This window comes from Telmatherina bonti (assembly GCF_933228915.1).
Source record: "Telmatherina bonti genome assembly, chromosome: 3".
Taxonomy (NCBI): Eukaryota; Metazoa; Chordata; class Actinopteri; order Atheriniformes; family Telmatherinidae; genus Telmatherina; species Telmatherina bonti.
The window spans coordinates 30,285,231-30,301,570 of record NC_136621.1 but is presented as its reverse complement, the minus strand read 5'-3'; the positions used below and the strand labels follow the sequence as shown (position 1 = coordinate 30,301,570).

At 39.4% G+C, this 16,340-nt stretch overlaps 1 protein-coding gene across 1 annotated transcript in view; it reads right to left on the bottom strand.

Moving 5' to 3' along the window:
- Positions 1 to 16,340, bottom strand: part of tbck (TBC1 domain containing kinase) — a 41,156-nt gene that overhangs the window by 20,891 nt on the left and 3,925 nt on the right. Inside the window, exons 5-22 of the mRNA XM_079264820.1 lie at positions 16,042 to 16,115; positions 15,268 to 15,409; positions 15,087 to 15,147; positions 14,944 to 15,005; positions 14,304 to 14,365; positions 13,976 to 14,124; positions 12,553 to 12,691; positions 12,338 to 12,437; positions 10,972 to 11,021; positions 10,717 to 10,846; positions 10,369 to 10,467; positions 10,214 to 10,276; positions 9,984 to 10,110; positions 9,704 to 9,754; positions 9,517 to 9,600; positions 7,251 to 7,336; positions 5,449 to 5,485; positions 2,085 to 2,246 (exon numbers count right to left, since the gene is read on the bottom strand). Coding sequence (XP_079120946.1) covers positions 2,085 to 2,246; positions 5,449 to 5,485; positions 7,251 to 7,336; positions 9,517 to 9,600; positions 9,704 to 9,754; positions 9,984 to 10,110; positions 10,214 to 10,276; positions 10,369 to 10,467; positions 10,717 to 10,846; positions 10,972 to 11,021; positions 12,338 to 12,437; positions 12,553 to 12,691; positions 13,976 to 14,124; positions 14,304 to 14,365; positions 14,944 to 15,005; positions 15,087 to 15,147; positions 15,268 to 15,409; positions 16,042 to 16,115 — 1,678 coding nt within the window. The remainder of the gene's footprint in view (positions 1 to 2,084; positions 2,247 to 5,448; positions 5,486 to 7,250; positions 7,337 to 9,516; positions 9,601 to 9,703; positions 9,755 to 9,983; positions 10,111 to 10,213; positions 10,277 to 10,368; positions 10,468 to 10,716; positions 10,847 to 10,971; positions 11,022 to 12,337; positions 12,438 to 12,552; positions 12,692 to 13,975; positions 14,125 to 14,303; positions 14,366 to 14,943; positions 15,006 to 15,086; positions 15,148 to 15,267; positions 15,410 to 16,041; positions 16,116 to 16,340) is intronic.

The following is a 16,340-nucleotide window of genomic DNA, read 5'->3' as shown; positions in this document are numbered from 1 at the left end:
TGACCGGAAAATATAATAGGCTCAAAGTAGTAAGACCCTTTCTGTCTTAAAGTGATAAATGATGCACTAATCCGGTATGTTCCAGATTTATGCATGTAACAAGTTGCATAAAACTGTCTGGAGTGTGAACCAAAACATCGCTGGAAACCTAAGTGTCCTGTTTGAGGTCATTTTACAGGCCAGAACCCACTCCTAATATAGTTTAGGAAGAGAGCCAAGTACTACGCAGTTTCTATCCATGTATAAACAAGCTGTGAAAATGAGGCTGGCAGTGATATACAGACACAAGCTGGCAACAACAGGCAGTCCTGCCAAAGAAACTGACTGCAGCTCTAGGCAGACATATTTTACCTTTATATGGAGGGCTGAAACTCCTTTTGCCTTCGTGTCTTAATCACATCAATCTGTTTGACTTGGACAGTAAAACAAGTTGAGTATGGCAACACAGAAGCTGAACAGGAGGAGACGCTTATTGTACAACATTTCATTGGTGCTTTCATAATCCCGTAGTCATTCTGAAATTCAGCTAAAGAAAGGAGCTGAGCAGTGTCTGGACACAGTTTGTAAAAGAAAATGGTCCACGAGGCTGCACTGATAATGAGCACAAGCTGAAGTAAGAGTTGTGAATGCTGCTTTTTTTATTTTAAAAAAAAAAAAAAAAACTTTGAACAATTCAATAAGTTCTCATCATGCAAAACATGCTAATTTACCTGAAGTCATTCGAAATTCAGCATTTCACTTTGGTTTATACCATTTAAGTTCTTTTTACTGTGGTATGGAATGAAGCTTCTGAAGCTCCAAGGGTTTTATTTTAAAGGTTTCTGTTTGAAAATGACATACCCAAAAATAAAATAATTCTCTACAATTGAGTGTGCGATTTCATCAGACGTGGAAGCATCACTGCGATGCCTTTGTGTTAAAGTAAATAAGAATCAAGCAGAAGAAGAAACAGAATTTTCTAAGTCCTTGTTACTGAAGAAAAAGAGTACAAAAGTTTTAGTGAAAAAAAAGCAAGACATTTTTCAGATAAGAGTTGGGTCCTTGTATCCGATAAGAAATCTAGGGCAAACAACTTTGTCTTCAAAATCTTTAAAATCACCTCCAGAACTTCTTCTGCTGTGTAAATTTTCTTCTGGAATGATATTTCATCCTAAATTAGCTAAAAAGTAGGCAAAAACACCATAAACAGATGGAACAATGCATAACACCGCTTATAACTGCATCGTTATCGTTTTTATGATTAAATCTTCCTTTGAATCATGTGATCCAGTAGAAATATGCTGATGTCACCAACTTAATATCCATGTCACAAATCATCAGCGGTTAGGTGGGAAATTTCTGTTATGCGAAATGACTGCGAATTGTGATTCTGTATGTGTTCATGCTGGAAGATGTAGGTTTTCATGAAATGATGTTTTATCCCAGTGGATGTAAGTTTTGGGGGCAAGAAAGATAAGTTAGAATGTTTTTCAAACGTGACGCATAATTTCAGCCTTCCTTTGCATCTTGGTCATAGCAAAACAAAACCTACAGTTTTATAACTGGTGAGCTGTGACCTTTCAGTCCAGGCGTCACTGGTCCATAAACATACCGTCAGGAGGCCAGTGGGATTTATTTGCTTACACATATTTTTTCAGACTTTGATAGCCTGTTCTTTTAATTTTTTGTTGCCTTGACTATATTTGTTGGTCACATTAACCCTTTATGGGGCAAGTGACTATTTCTGATCACTTCATTTTTCTTTCAGCATGAAACTAATTTCTTTTTTGTTGTTGTTGTTGTTGTTAATGTAACAACAGAATGGAGGTCTTGGTACATACCAGAAGGAAAATTTTAAGTTAAAATTGCTAATTTTAAGGTATTTCATTGAGTGCTCTATAAAGAGTTAAAAAGCTTTAAGGAGAGGTTCTGGATTTTCTGTGAATCCACACATGTCCATATTTACATAACAGACCGGACGTCACACTCCATGAAACCAGATGCTAACCTTGTTTTCCTGGTACCGGGAACCTCAAGCGCAAGAAAAGGATAAAATGAAAAGACAATGTCTATAAACAGACATATGAATTGTTCAATATTCTTACCTGGCAGGTCAGAGAAGAGCAGGATGCATTCATTGAAGCCATTGGCCAAGAGACGGTCCCTGAGTTGCTGCAGTATGGCAACACCAATACAAAACGGGAATGAAGAGTTGCCCAGCAACAATGTGTCCCACAGGTGGAAGATCTTGTGCAGTGGAAAAACATCTGTATGGACAGCCGAGAAACAAACACAACAAAGGGAACGGGTTATAAAATAAGTGAATCCATGAATGTGTCAAAAAGACAAATCCCCCTAGAGATGCACGTTGGGGATCCTTCCAGTGTGACTATGAGATACATCATCAACACAATGACAAAAGGAGATCACTTTGTATATAGGGAGCATAATTAGCATTTTTGTATCACATTTACTAAATGTTGCTGAATGGCTTAAAGTGGGAAAGTCAGCCTTAGAAACTATGCACTGGCATGGCTGCCTGACAGCTTCACTGATGTGGGGGAGGAAGCTGGGAAAATGTTTTTAGGTGGGCGGTGTTGTGGAAAAGAACTTCAGCGGGTTGCAGAGCTCCAAATAAAACCACATCCTGATGTCCCACTCCTGCTATTATAATCATATTACTTTTAGTATTTTTAAATGTAAAGTTTCCCTTTCTGTTTACACGCAGACATGAAAAGCCCTTCCGCCGCTCTGTTTATGTCATCCTGAATTCTGTTAAATGAAGCATTTTATGTCGGTGTGGGCAGAAAGCCACAGTGGTGGATGCTGAGTGAGTGCCACAGGGCTCCACTACATTAGCAGTCAAGTGAGAAGAGTGGTGCGTGTGAGTGACAGGCAGTGTGTCTGTGTGTGAATAGAAGATGACCCTCCAACCTTGTCTCATATTGGACTGGGGACATTAGCAGTCAGAAGGGCACACCTGAATACTGGACTCACACATTGCCATAGTGGGAGGATAAAAGGCTAAATTGGAGACAACCCATGATCTCCACCACTGAAATACCCTGCAAGTGCACATGTGTGATTAATTGAAGAATGAAATATTCCACTGCCAAGTGCAGGGTTCAGATGGATCATTGCAGCGAGTAAATCCAGACCAGTGCGGCTCCAATTAATGTAAATCACAGCTGCGGGAGCTTGTAAGAGTCTGCAGGCTGGCAAGTGTCTGCTCTAACCATAACAGCTTCATTTACATGTAGAAGGTGCTAGATCATTCAAAAAAAAGTTTTTCCACACACTGCTTCTGCATTTAGACTAAGTTTCTGTAAACCAAATCAACAGTGTAATATGGCAAAGCATGAATGGTTTCCATCTTTTTTTTTTACATGTAAACTTGTAAATTACAGGAGGGTGTACTTTCCTTTTCACATGACTGTAGCTGTAGGCTCTGGCATCTGACATCTTTGGGATGTAGGGATTTATAGCATTCAGTTTAAAATAATTGGTAGTATTGTGTAAAACCAAACCCAGCAAAGATATTCAGAAATGAGAACTAAAAAGAAAATGTCATAAAAGTAAGATTCTGAGGTGAACCTGATCAGAATGGATAAAAATCACACACTAGTGTGGTGAAATATGGAAGTGTGCATGCGCAGTCGACTAAATTCGCCGTAAGGGACTGAGAAAGTTTCACACATCCTCGGTGGCCTTGTTGATCACAAGCGCATTATAATACTTTGTAATCTTTCCTTTTATTTTGTAATAAATTACCCTTTTATAATCAAGTCTTTTTGCTGAGATGCTGCTGAGAGACGACAGCAAAGTCGAAGGAAGCCGCTTCAGATGTGGGAGACAAGAAGAGGCGCTTCAGCCTGATTAACAGAACAATATTATATTATATTATATATTATATATATCTATATATATCTATATAGATATATATAGATATTATTAAGCTGAAAACCTTCCTTTTCCATGATTCTTATAGTTAGGATATGGGCATCTCCTGAGTTGGAGCCTGCATGTATGGGACCCAACTGTCCAGGTTATGCTCTTTGTTCTTATAGTTATAGGTAGTCTAGCCATCCATTACTTATGTAGCAATGGGGACGTCACCTGATGCACTGAGAAGTACCTTGCTCGATTTCTCTAATGTATCAATGTATAAATATATGACAATATTGCCGTCTCTAACTTATGGTAAATGGTAAATGGACTTGTACTTCTATAGCGCTTTTTCTAGTCATACAGACCACTCAAAGCGCTTTACACTACTTGTCACATTCACCCATTCGCACACACACTCACTCAACACACTCATACCCCGATAGGCACATCGGGGGGCAGTTTGGGGTTCAGTGTCTTGCCCTAGGACACTTCGGCATTTCAGGGGAAGCCTGGAATCGATCCCCCAACTTACCAGTTGAAGGACAACTGCTCTTCCTCCTGAGCTACAGCCGCCCCATTATTTCTCCTTTTTTCCACAGGTCTTCCTGAATAAGTGCAGTTGTACATGTTGCTCTGTCTTTCCTGTCCTCTCCACCCCAACCAGTCAAGGCAGATGGCTGCCCTCCCTGAGCCGGGTTCTGCTGGAGGTTTTCTTCCTGTTAAAGGGGGAGTTTTTTCCATCCCACCATCGCCGCGTGCAGCTCAGGATGGTGGATTGGATCGAAGTCATGATATGATGCAATCAGTTGGTTTCAATTACAGGATATGTATGAATTGGCTTGAAATGATGTGTATGTAAGGCACCATAAGACAACATTGTTGTGAAGTGGCGCCATACAAATAAAGCTGAATTGAATTGAATTGAATTGAATTGAATTGACAATGTAACTTTCCCCAACAAAGACTTATTTGGCATCTACCTTGCATCCTGTCTTTTTTCTGAGATCTCACCAGCCATTAAAAGTCAGTCCAATATTGACTCTTGTCTAACTCTTGCTCTGTCACTTCCTCTCTTTCTTTCTCTCACTCTCCCCAACAATATCCTCCTGGGTTTCCTTGTTGAATCAGCAACACTGTGCATTCTAAATGTATGCGTGTTGGTATCTGCTCGCTGGTGTGTGATGTGGTGCTGTAAAGCAAAGCACAGCTGTCACATGATGCTCCAAAAAAAAAAAAAAAAAAAAAAAAAAAAGCATTGTAGAGTACAGTTTGTCATCCTCAAGTCGCTGCTGGGAATGTGCATAATGGGAATGTGTGTCATCAAAACGAGCCAGAAGTACTGAGATTTATGGTCCAGAATTATGTAACGTTTCTCTGAAATCATTCTGATAATTAAAAAAAAAAAAAAGCCAAGATATTTAATTGTTATAAGATGCAAGCTACTGGTCACAAAGCTACACATAAAAAAAAAAAAGAATAAATGAAGGAAGTCATCCATATTAGAAGCAGTCATCATTTTTTCCCAGCCTTTTAATTGCTTTTCAAAGCAGCTCTCAGAACAGACAAGGTGACAATACTCACGTGTAAACATGGTTAGGAACCAGGGAATAGCATAAAGCTGGGAAGACAAAGAAAAAAGAGGAGAGAAAAAGTTAAGAAACTGGCAGACATTTATCTAGTTTTCACTTCGAGTAAAATCACTGGTTAATTAATTGTTTTGTCCTTGTGTTTTGGAGAGAAGATATCCATCATAGTGAGAAGCAGCACATATAGTTGCACATCTACAGATGCTGAGAAACAAAAACAACTGTGCAGAGCAGTCTGCTGAGTCTGGTTCTTTGTGGAAAGGAAGAGAACAAACAAAATTTTTCATTCCTGTGTTTTTCCTCTCCTACTTCACTCTCCACTGTTTTGCCAAGAGTAGATGCATACAAGTAAAAAGGCCTGACATAGTCACATCATTGGGTGCATACACACACACACACACACACACACACACACACACACACACAAACACATTAAGCAACTGGCCACCGACACAGCAGTTGTGTGACATTCAGCTGCCAAAGGTCTGCAGCAGCAATACTGCAGCTTATCTCTGATAATTGACAACTAATTGTGAGGGAGCTGGTGACTGCAGAGTAGACCTCTTATGTGTCCAGCAGTGATGAGCTGGAGAGGCACAGTCACTGTACTCCCAGTTCCATCCTCATTTCACAGGGGCTCAGCAGCAGAAGTGCGAGTGCAGCCAGATTGCATTAGCGTAGGTGTAAATAGCAGACTCGGGAGAAGAGAGGAGGCCAAATTGAAAGCAGCCCAAGGTAAACTGCTGGATGTATGCAGTCTGACTCTGACTACTGCTTTACACAAGAAAAGACCTTCAACGCTGATTTAGAAGGTTTCAAATACCGTCCCTCTGCTATGACTTTTCAAGTTGGTGGGTTTGTTACCAGGGTGAAACAAAAGTTCAATGTATTCTCTAAAGTTAAAAAAAAGGTTTTATGTCTGTAATGTCAAAATCCTGGGAGTGAAATAAGCAGCTGAGTCATCAGACTTCCAGTATAATCCTGACTAAACAATAAAAGCATGCATACGATCTAGTTTGAAAGAGCAAGTCAAAGCCAGTAGTTACATGAATGCAAAACATCTCAAGTCATCAAACTGAAGTCTGAACAACGGACAGCAGAACCAAAGAGCAGAAAGAATAAATCTGTTCATCATGACGCTTCATTTAAAAAAAAAAAAAAAGAGGAACGTGCAACATTTCTTTAAATTCTGACAGTCAACAATCACAGTAAACTGAAGAGAATGAAGCTCAGAGCCATGTGTTCTCTGTGATAAAGACCCCACTTTTTTATTTTTTTTATTTATTTATTTATTTTTTTTAAATCGGGTGACGTCACAGAGGTCACTCCACAGATGAGGCGCATTCATCGGCACAGCAGCTAAAACTCTGGTGAGGAGGTGCAGACTGTAACCTTGTCAGTGAGCAGAGCTGTAAGAAGGAAAGCGAAGGGCATGAGGAGGCGGCACAAAGTAAAAGAAATAAGGTAGGCGCGGTAGATCATTAAGCGTGCCTGGCAGACATTAGCTGCCGTATAAATTATCGTCCCCAGACAATGCGGAGAACTTGACCCTGACCACAAATTCAGGCAAGAAGGAAATGGAACAAAAAATGACACTGACAGTGAAAAGACACCCAGCACCATATAAACGGTCATTTTCTTTGCCCTTGGCTAGAGGCCAAGAGCTAAGAATAATTTCCAACTATCTTTCAATTCACATTAAAGATAAATGTCCAATAAATGACAACTGTTGCAATCTGAGTGTGTCCTGCATGGCTGCCTATTGTCAAGGGTCTAGCAAGACACTTGTTCACTTACATCTGGGATGAATCCAATCTCATTTAGGTGGTTGCTTAGCTCTGGGTCATGAAAGGCAATCATTTGGGAGAAGACAGTCAAATACTCTGAAACAAAGACAAAACAAGCAAAAGATCAGAACAAAATCTATAATGCAGCCCATGAACTAACTAGGCCAAATGAGGCTAACAGAATACCAAATACAGACATAAAGATACCACCAGTTGATTGAACACCTTGATAAAGGGTTCACACCATCAGATAAAATGCAGTTTGGGTTTTGAAGACACAACTTAAAAGAATCAGCAAACTGTTCCCTGACAGAGAAGGTCAAGTGTTGTTAGATAAGTATCCTTATGTAGAAGCAGTGTTTCTTGATTTCAGGAAAGCATTCCATACCATCAACCACCAAGTCCTAATCGAAAATGTCACATACAGTATTTTAACTTCTCTCATGGAGCTATTCAGTGGTTTCTGTCATATCTTTCAACTAGAAGACAGTGTGTGAGTGTTCATGGGGTAAAAATGTCATTTCTCAGTTGTCCAGTAGGTGTCCCTCAAGCATCAATCCTTGGGTCCTTTCTATTTTCATTATACCTTAATGATTTCCCAAATGTATGTAGTGCTTTAAATGTTCAAATGTATGCAGATGATGCAGTTATTTACAATCATGGTACTACAACAGATTTACTTTCATCCAAACTTACCAATGTTTTAAAAGGGATACAAGATTGGCTTAATGACAGCCACCTTACATTGAACATCAATAAAACTCATTGAATGACATTTTCAAAAACATATCTATAGGTAGGGAGGTAATAGAGATGGTATCTGAATTTAAGTAACTTGGAATCATATTGGACTCAAATCTTACCTTTGAACAACATGTGAAAAAAAGTTACTGTAATACTGTAAAATTTAATCTTCAAAACTTTAAACAAATCAGGGCTTCTACCTCAACTGATGCTGCTAAATCATACTTTCACTGCATGATCCTGTCTCATTTAGAATATTGTTTTTGCTATATGGTCATTTGCAGGCACTACAGTACTAAAATCTATCAAACACATTTATAACAAAGCCATAAAAGTGTTTGCCAAAAAACAATATTCCACTCATCACTGTGAAATTTTATTTTTAAGATTTAAAAATGTGAAAACTTTTACATATGCTTGCCTCATCTATAAGACCCTTCATGGCTTAGCTCCTCCTTCCTTGGAGGAATTTATCAGACCTAGAGACAGTAACCTCAGGACCAGATCTGCCTCCAGAGGGGACTGTAGGGTTCTATTTAGATGGACTGCCAAAGGGCAAAACACCATTGCTGTTAAGGGTTGCATGACTGGAATAGTTTTCCAACATCTATACAAGAGAGTTCCACCCTTATGGCGTTTAAAAAAAAAGAGCTTAAAAAATGGCTTAAAACCAATCAAGCCTGTCAACATAGATAAGGTTTAATATGTGCAGTATATTGTAAGTGGATTGATTTTTTTTTGTGTGTGTGTGTATATAGTAATTTGATATATGTTTTTATATGTTTTGTTGTCTGTAAATTACTACATATGCAAAGTAGCTTCTAGCTAAATCTGGCATATTTACACATTGTACTGAATTTGTACAAAGTGTTCATTAGTGTGCACTGTCCTCTATAAATTAAATAAATAAATAACAAATAGTTGCATGGAGAAACTGAACTAATGCACAGTGGTTTAATAGTTCATTAATAATCAAATAATCTATCATGCAACAATTTCTCTTTTTAAAAAGCCTAAATGTTGCGTGAAACCTCCGACTACTGTCTGTAAATTGGGAATGAACCTCCAATTTTTCTCACTAGAAGTCAACAAAAGAGCTCGGAAGGGACAGATGAACATTAGCTACCTCTCCAGGGCATCTAGCCATAGAAAGATATGATAATAGCTGCATTCCCCGTAGAGTTGGAGAGGTGTACAGTGCAGCTGTTTATCAGTCACATAAGAATTGGTTGTGACATTTCTCTGCAGGCATTTGCAGTTTCATTTGTTTCCCTATCTCTAAGTGATGTGGCTCAGCTGTAAACTCCATTAAAACACGCTGAAATTAGTTTTCACAGCTCAGGAGCAACATGGAGCCAAAATTTAATCAACACCGAGCTGACGGCCTGATGCGACATGCCAGCCAATTTTTTTTTCTTCTTGTTTTTACTTAACTGAGGTTTCTGACCATATTTAGCACTTATTACTCAACTTGCAGCTTTATCTAGAGAGTTTCCAGTTAGACAACACATGCTTATCACTGGACAACTCACCTTGGATGACGTGGGAGTTGTCCTTTAAGAAAAAATTGTACAGGTACTTGGGAATGAAGGCCGACATGCAGGCATATGCCAAGGCTGTGAGAAGGAAGAAATTGAAGGAAATGAAGGAGAAAAATGAAATGTAAATAAAACCCTTTAGCCGTCACAGTGGCGCATTGTTTCTAATTAAAATCTTTACCTTCATTGTTAAAGTTCAAATACAGAAACGGGGCACAAAGTGAATCCAAACCTGAAATGGAAACCAAATCAAATAAAACTTATTTAACGCAAGGTCACATTGATGGACCTGAGGATGAGGAAGGCGAGCTCTAAAACATGACATGACCACCATCTAGTGTTCTGTTGTACATGTTGCAAATACAAAAGCTGCAAAATGAAGACAAAAATAAAAAGCCAAAGAAGCTTGAACTAAATATAGTGAAGCGGTAACAATAGAAACAAGACAGCATGTGACTGACCCTGCCAGTAGACTAGGTCAGGGTGGGAGACCACCCAGGCTTTTAGCACACGCCTGAACTTGATGTGGCCCTGAGGAGATGAGAGCAGCTCGTCGTACTGGTGGCAGCGTGGGATGTCCACCTCAATCTGAGCATAAAAACATCCACAACTTCTGAATGAGGCAAAATTCAGTTTAAACATAAAAGTGATGTAATGTGTCACAGTTATTTGTTCATAAAGAGGCATCTACCTGTCTGTCCGTTGGTATGGGAGTATCTTTGTCTATGCTGTCATACTTAGCTTGAATATCACCCTGCATAGATACAGGACAGGCGAGCTCATGAAGACAGTTAAAGTTGTATTTTTTCACTTTTTAAAAATGTTATAGTTTTATTTTTGTGATACCTCGATGCCTAACAGTGTAGCCCACGCCAAGCCTCGAACGAGAGGGGGGATATCCACTCTGGCTTCTTTCCACACAAGATTTTTCTTGTAAGGATATGCCTAAAGAAAAAAAAAATCAAACTGAGACTGTATTGCCAAAGTCCACCCTGACAATATCATTATGATAATATAATCAAAAGCAAAGTGAAGGATGTTTCACTTAAAACAATCACTACTAAAAAGGACATTTTGTGGCATTTTTAGAGGTTTTATATTGTGGCATTTTTTCATAAATCTGTATGTGCGTGGGTCCTAGGAGTGTGTGCAACTTAAAGTGCATAAACACACAAATTTGTATGCAGCACTGACCTTGAGCAGCCTGTCAAAGAGGATGATGCGGATGAGCTGGTACTCGGTGTCTCTCTCACGGATGATGAGAGGCAGCGTGACGGTGGCCGACAGCTCGTTGCTGCTATTGGACTGCGGCAAACTCGACTGTCTGGAGGAAGACGAAGAAAAGAGAATGTGAGATTACTCAAGTCGAAATAAATGACGGGGTGACGTGAAAAATAGTGACACAGAAGAAGGGGTGACAGCAATAAGTTGACGATGGAGAGAGCTTACTCGTCTTCCAGCAGAGGGTAATAAGCTTCTCCAGCCACATCCTTCAGTCTCTGAAAAATGAGAGAAAAGTTAGTCTTTACCTTCCTTCACTTTCTCAGCTGTAGTTGCTATTTTGAGACTGAAACAGGCAGCAACATAGCAAAAAGTCTTTGATAGGGCCGGGTTTAGAAAAAGAAAGAATAATTGATTTTAATCAATTCATATTTAAAAATTCCAATATCAACTCATAAAACTTGGAGATATTTTTTTAACACACACCCTACTCTTTACATGTGCACATGAATGCATCACATGTAAATCAACTATATTTTAAATCAAGGCCACAGTTAGCAAAAAAAAAATTCATATGGAAATCAATAAATGTACAACTACAGAAAGTAGACAAATTAATAAAAGGATTCAAGCTTTGCATCTATTTTAAATTTAGAAAAGATATGAAAAGTTTTTTTTTTTTTTTTTTTTTTTTTTTTAAAGGCAATAACAAATTTCATCTCAGCAGCATGTCTGTCCTCTAAAACAGGGGCGATGACGGCACGAGTTATGCTACAACAGCATGATGAACAGCCTCAGGTCCAGACTGGTCACATCACTAAAACGCAACAAAGAGGATTAATCACTAAAACTTTTTAGGAGCTATTTGCTTTGATTCAGAGCAGCTGGTCTCTATGCAGACTGTTAAGAAAAAGCCATAAAACACAACAAACATCCTTTTTCCATCTGATGCTCAAAATGTTTAAGCATCAAATTCAAAGTCTGTTTCAGTTTTCAGCATTTATTTCTGTTGTTCTATTTGACTAAATATGCAAATCATTGTTTTCTGTTTACTGTAGCTTTAGGATTGTTTTGTAGACATGATTTTAATAGTATTGGCTTCAGTGTGATCCTTTTGCTGGCGTTTTCTTCGTCCCCTCCTGTAACAGTATTGCAGTAACACACATGAAAATATACACTTTCACACATTCATTCATTTTCCGAACCGCTTCCAATTCAGGGTCGCGGGGAAGCTGGAGCCTATCCCAGCCGGCTTTGGGCAACAGGCAGGGTACACCCTGGACAGCTCGCCAGTCCATCGCAGGGCCACACACAGAGAGATGAACAACCACACTCATGCTCACACTCACTCCTAGGGGCAATTTAGAGTGACCAATTAACCTATCATGCATGTCTTTGGATGGTGGGAGGAAGCCGAAGTACCCGGAGCGAACCCATGCATACACGGGGAGAACATGCAAACTCCACACAGAAAGGCCACTGACCAAACCAGCCAAGGATCGAACCAGCGACCTTCTTGCTATGAGGCCACAGTGCTAACCACTGCGCCACCGTGCAGCCCCACTTTCACACAATACTGTACAAAATGTCTCACATTTCTGAGCTGACAAAGAGACAGTGTCACAGTGGTGTCATCAAGCAAGAAACTCCGATCCCTGCCCTGGCCAAATGACTCCCCGTCCTCCAAGACAAAACTAAAATAAAAAGACAAAAAAAACCAGGTGAAGATGTAGAAGCTAACTCTGGATTCACATTAGAAACATGTGCAAACATCAGAGGCAGAGTTCTTGTGTGTTTGTGCATTTGTACTTGGGCAGAGTGCAGATTGGAGGTTTGGACTGGATGATTCCCTTGTTGGTAAGCTCCTTCTCAAGGTCGCCCCCAGCCAGACACCACAAATGGTAAACCTCATCTATACCCCGTTCGGACAAGTAATCTTCGTCGTCATCTAAAAGCACACACAGAAAACAGGTAAGTGTTTCCTCACAGGCATGTGCGACATCACACTGCACTGCCAAAAGTATTCTTGGGAAGACCTGGCTTGCAGTCTCCACTATTCATACTCCAAACTTGCTCATGTTTCCAAAGAGTCGAGTAGTGGTGGGTTTCACCCTGCATCCGACGCTTTGCATTGCACTTGGTGATGTGTGGCTTAGATGCAGCAGCTCAACCAAGGAAACCCAACCACGAAGCTGTCTATGCACTGTTGTGGAGCTAATCTGAAGACCGTATGAGGTTTGCAGGTCTGTAGTGAATGAAAGTTTGCAACCTCTGCTCATTATGCATCTCAGGATCCGCTGACCCCACTCTGTCATTTCTCACAGCTACCACTTAGCGGCTGAGCTGCTGTTGTTTTCAGTTTCTGCAGCTTTGTTGTAATACCACTGAAACTTGGCTATAGTGCAGGGGTGGCCAACTCTGGTCCTCGAGGGCCGCAGTCCTGCAAGTGTTCGGACTTTCCTTGCTGCAACACACCAGTCACAAGTCAATGGGTGATCGGCATGCTAGTGCAGAGCTTGATGCAAAGCTGTAGACTAGTCTGCTAATTTAGTCTGATGTGTGTCAGGAGTGTTACAACAGGAAAACTTCAAACACTTACAGGACTGCAGCCCCTCAAGGACCGGAGTTGCCCACCCCTGCTGTCGAGTATTTAGTAGTTAAATTTAACAGCTGGGCTTGTTGCACAGGTAGCATCCTATCACGGTACCAAGCTGGAGTTCACGGAGCTTCTGAGAGTAATCTGTTCTTTCACAAAAGTTTGCAGAGGCAGTCTGTGTGCCAGAGTGCTTGATTTTATACACATATGGCGTTGGTAATGATCAAAATACCTGAATATTTGTATGGGTGAATGAGTACTTTTGGCAGTATAATGTATTAGTGAACGCTCATTTATCGCTTAGCTAAATAAAAGAGTCACAATAAAAAGATATTAATCATTTTTTGGCAATAACAGTGCTTTACTGAGCTTTTATAAAGTGCAAATACTATTAAACATGGTGTGGGAAGTTCTACTAAAATTCTACTTTACTCTAATACATCTATCAATATGCTTTTGTTTTAGATAGTGAGAGTCAGAATAATGAAAGCTACTTCAAGAAAATCAGTTCAGCTTTAACAAAATGTGTTTTTAAAGGGTTTTAATGAAAGCACATCAGACATGTGGTTTTAGTGTTTGCAGTTTGGGGCTTTCAGTGTCTATTTGCAAACTGATGTGTGTGTATTTGGAGGAAACCTTTGCAAAGGTCACTGATGTCATCTGGGAGCTCCAGATGCGCACAGCGCAGAGACGATGAAAACAAGCTGACAGGCTTCTGGAAAGGTGTATAGTGACAGGAAATGCCATTAAACACGGGGTCTCCCAGCAGCTCTGCAGGGGATGGCCTGGACAGATTCATTACAACAAACAAAAAGTCAAAACAAAGAAAATTCCATGAGCACACGGTTATCTTTACAGCTGAATGTGTGGTCATTAATCTTGTTTATCCATTTATCTTTAAATAATGTAGCTTGTCCATCATTGTGCCTCCTGGTAAATGCCATGAAACAGGACATGACATTACCTTTTAGATGGAAGAAAGGTCAAGCATTTTCTCAGTAAGTCAAGAACATTGTCAGGCAGCTCCTATAAAAGTGACATAAGCTTTATTAGTTTTGCATAGTAAACACAGCAAAAAGAAGAGACATAATTACATGTTTGTCACTGAATATATTTGAAAAGTTTGTTTCAATAGATCAGGTTGCTGAGAAATTTTAATTTAGTGTATGTGTGCATGTGTTCATTAAATAGTTGACATTACAAACAGTTTGTTATGATATTCTTGCTAATTTACACATTCTTTAAAAATCCACCATATGGATTGTCTGCATCCATATGGTGTGGTCTGCATCGTCTGCGTCTGGTGTGTGAGAGGCTCTTCAATCCCAGCAGAATTAGCAATAAAGCTGAGAAAGGTATTTACATCCTAAAACACTGTTTGCTATCATTTATTATGAAAACCATGCAATATGCCATGCAATAAACCTAAAAGAACAAAGCCATCACCAAGTTTTCATTTTCATAATAGTGCTGTGTAATATAAACATATCAAAGCTCATCACATCTTAAGCCCTTGAATATATTTTACCAATAACTCGACTTATTATACAGAAAAGCCAAAGGATAAAGTGACTTGAAGACTAAGATTATGTATGTAGGTTTACCTTAATAACGTCCAAACATCCATGCTCTTCAGCAAGGACTGTGACAATGTCATCCATGCAGCCTGCCAATGAGACATCACAGCTTAATCTCTGCTGAGCTCAATAGCATATTGAGCACTGAATATTTCCTCCTTTTCACTCACCCAAGGTTAAAATGAATTTCAGTTTCTCGCTTATATCAATTTTCTGCAGGAGTCTTCTGCCCTAAAAGTGGTTCACATAATTACATTTTCATTGAACTTCAGGTAAAAACCCCAGCAGTTTTGATAAAGTCCTCAATGACCGTCTTCTGTTTGAATAAAGACGCTTATGAGGGATTCTTACAGCACATAATTCAAAGAGCAAAACCCCAAGCGACCAGACATCCGTCTTTGGTCCTGAGGGCAGAGGAGCTTCATCATGTGAAGGATCAGTGGGATGGAAGGAGCCCTGGGCGATCGCCTCTGGAGCGAGGTATGATGGGTAGCTGAGTTCAAAAGGATAAAGCAGAAGTGTATATCACTGTCAGCGTGTAAATTAAACTTCTTGCTGATACCCTGCATTTTCCAGTTAATTAATCTGAAATGCTTCAATAGATCTGTGCATCATCTGTTTTCTTTTAATTACAAAATGATCTGGATCTTTATTAGATTTTTTTCTCCCATCTGCATCATGATTTGCTCTCAATGATAGATATGTTATTACTCTACGCAAAGCGATGACACTTTAAAAATTTCTGTGATTAAAGATGTCTAAACAGCTGTTTCTCAGTAAAGACTACAGAGCTGCTTGACGGATACATTTATTGCTTTCCATGCCAGATGTTTTATTAAACGCTATGGGTATGTACCATTCTTCCTCTTAATCTGCAAAAGGATATTACCCAGACATACTTGACAGGACACAAAGGCCCTTGGATGGGGATGAAAGCCCAATGAATTGTTACAGTTCCTAAAGCAGGAAACTATTCAATGCCCCTGTATCCCAGTTTTGTGAAGGATGCATCAATCTGCAATATTTATCTTTATTTTTCTCTTTTTTGCTGTCAACATTATAAAAGTGAACCTTTTGACCTTTGACAGACAGCTAACTGTGATAAATGAGAAGAAAATGACATACCCAATGGGAAAATCAACATCAGCCCCACGATCGGTCATGTGATAAAGGCCAAACTTTGCCAGCTTGACATTACCCTGCAAAAAACCAAAGACAAAATCTAGGTCAAAGCAGCAGCTTTGCATTTAGATAAGAACATCTTTTCCCTTCTGTAACTGTATCCAAAAACATCTGGATGCCGTGTAACATACTGAAAAATGGATGCAGAATTTTATGACCTCCTAAGATGTTAGGCCCAAATTTTACTGAAAATAAAAATAGAAAAAAAAAAAAAAAAAAAAAAAAACATCAGGAGAAATTTA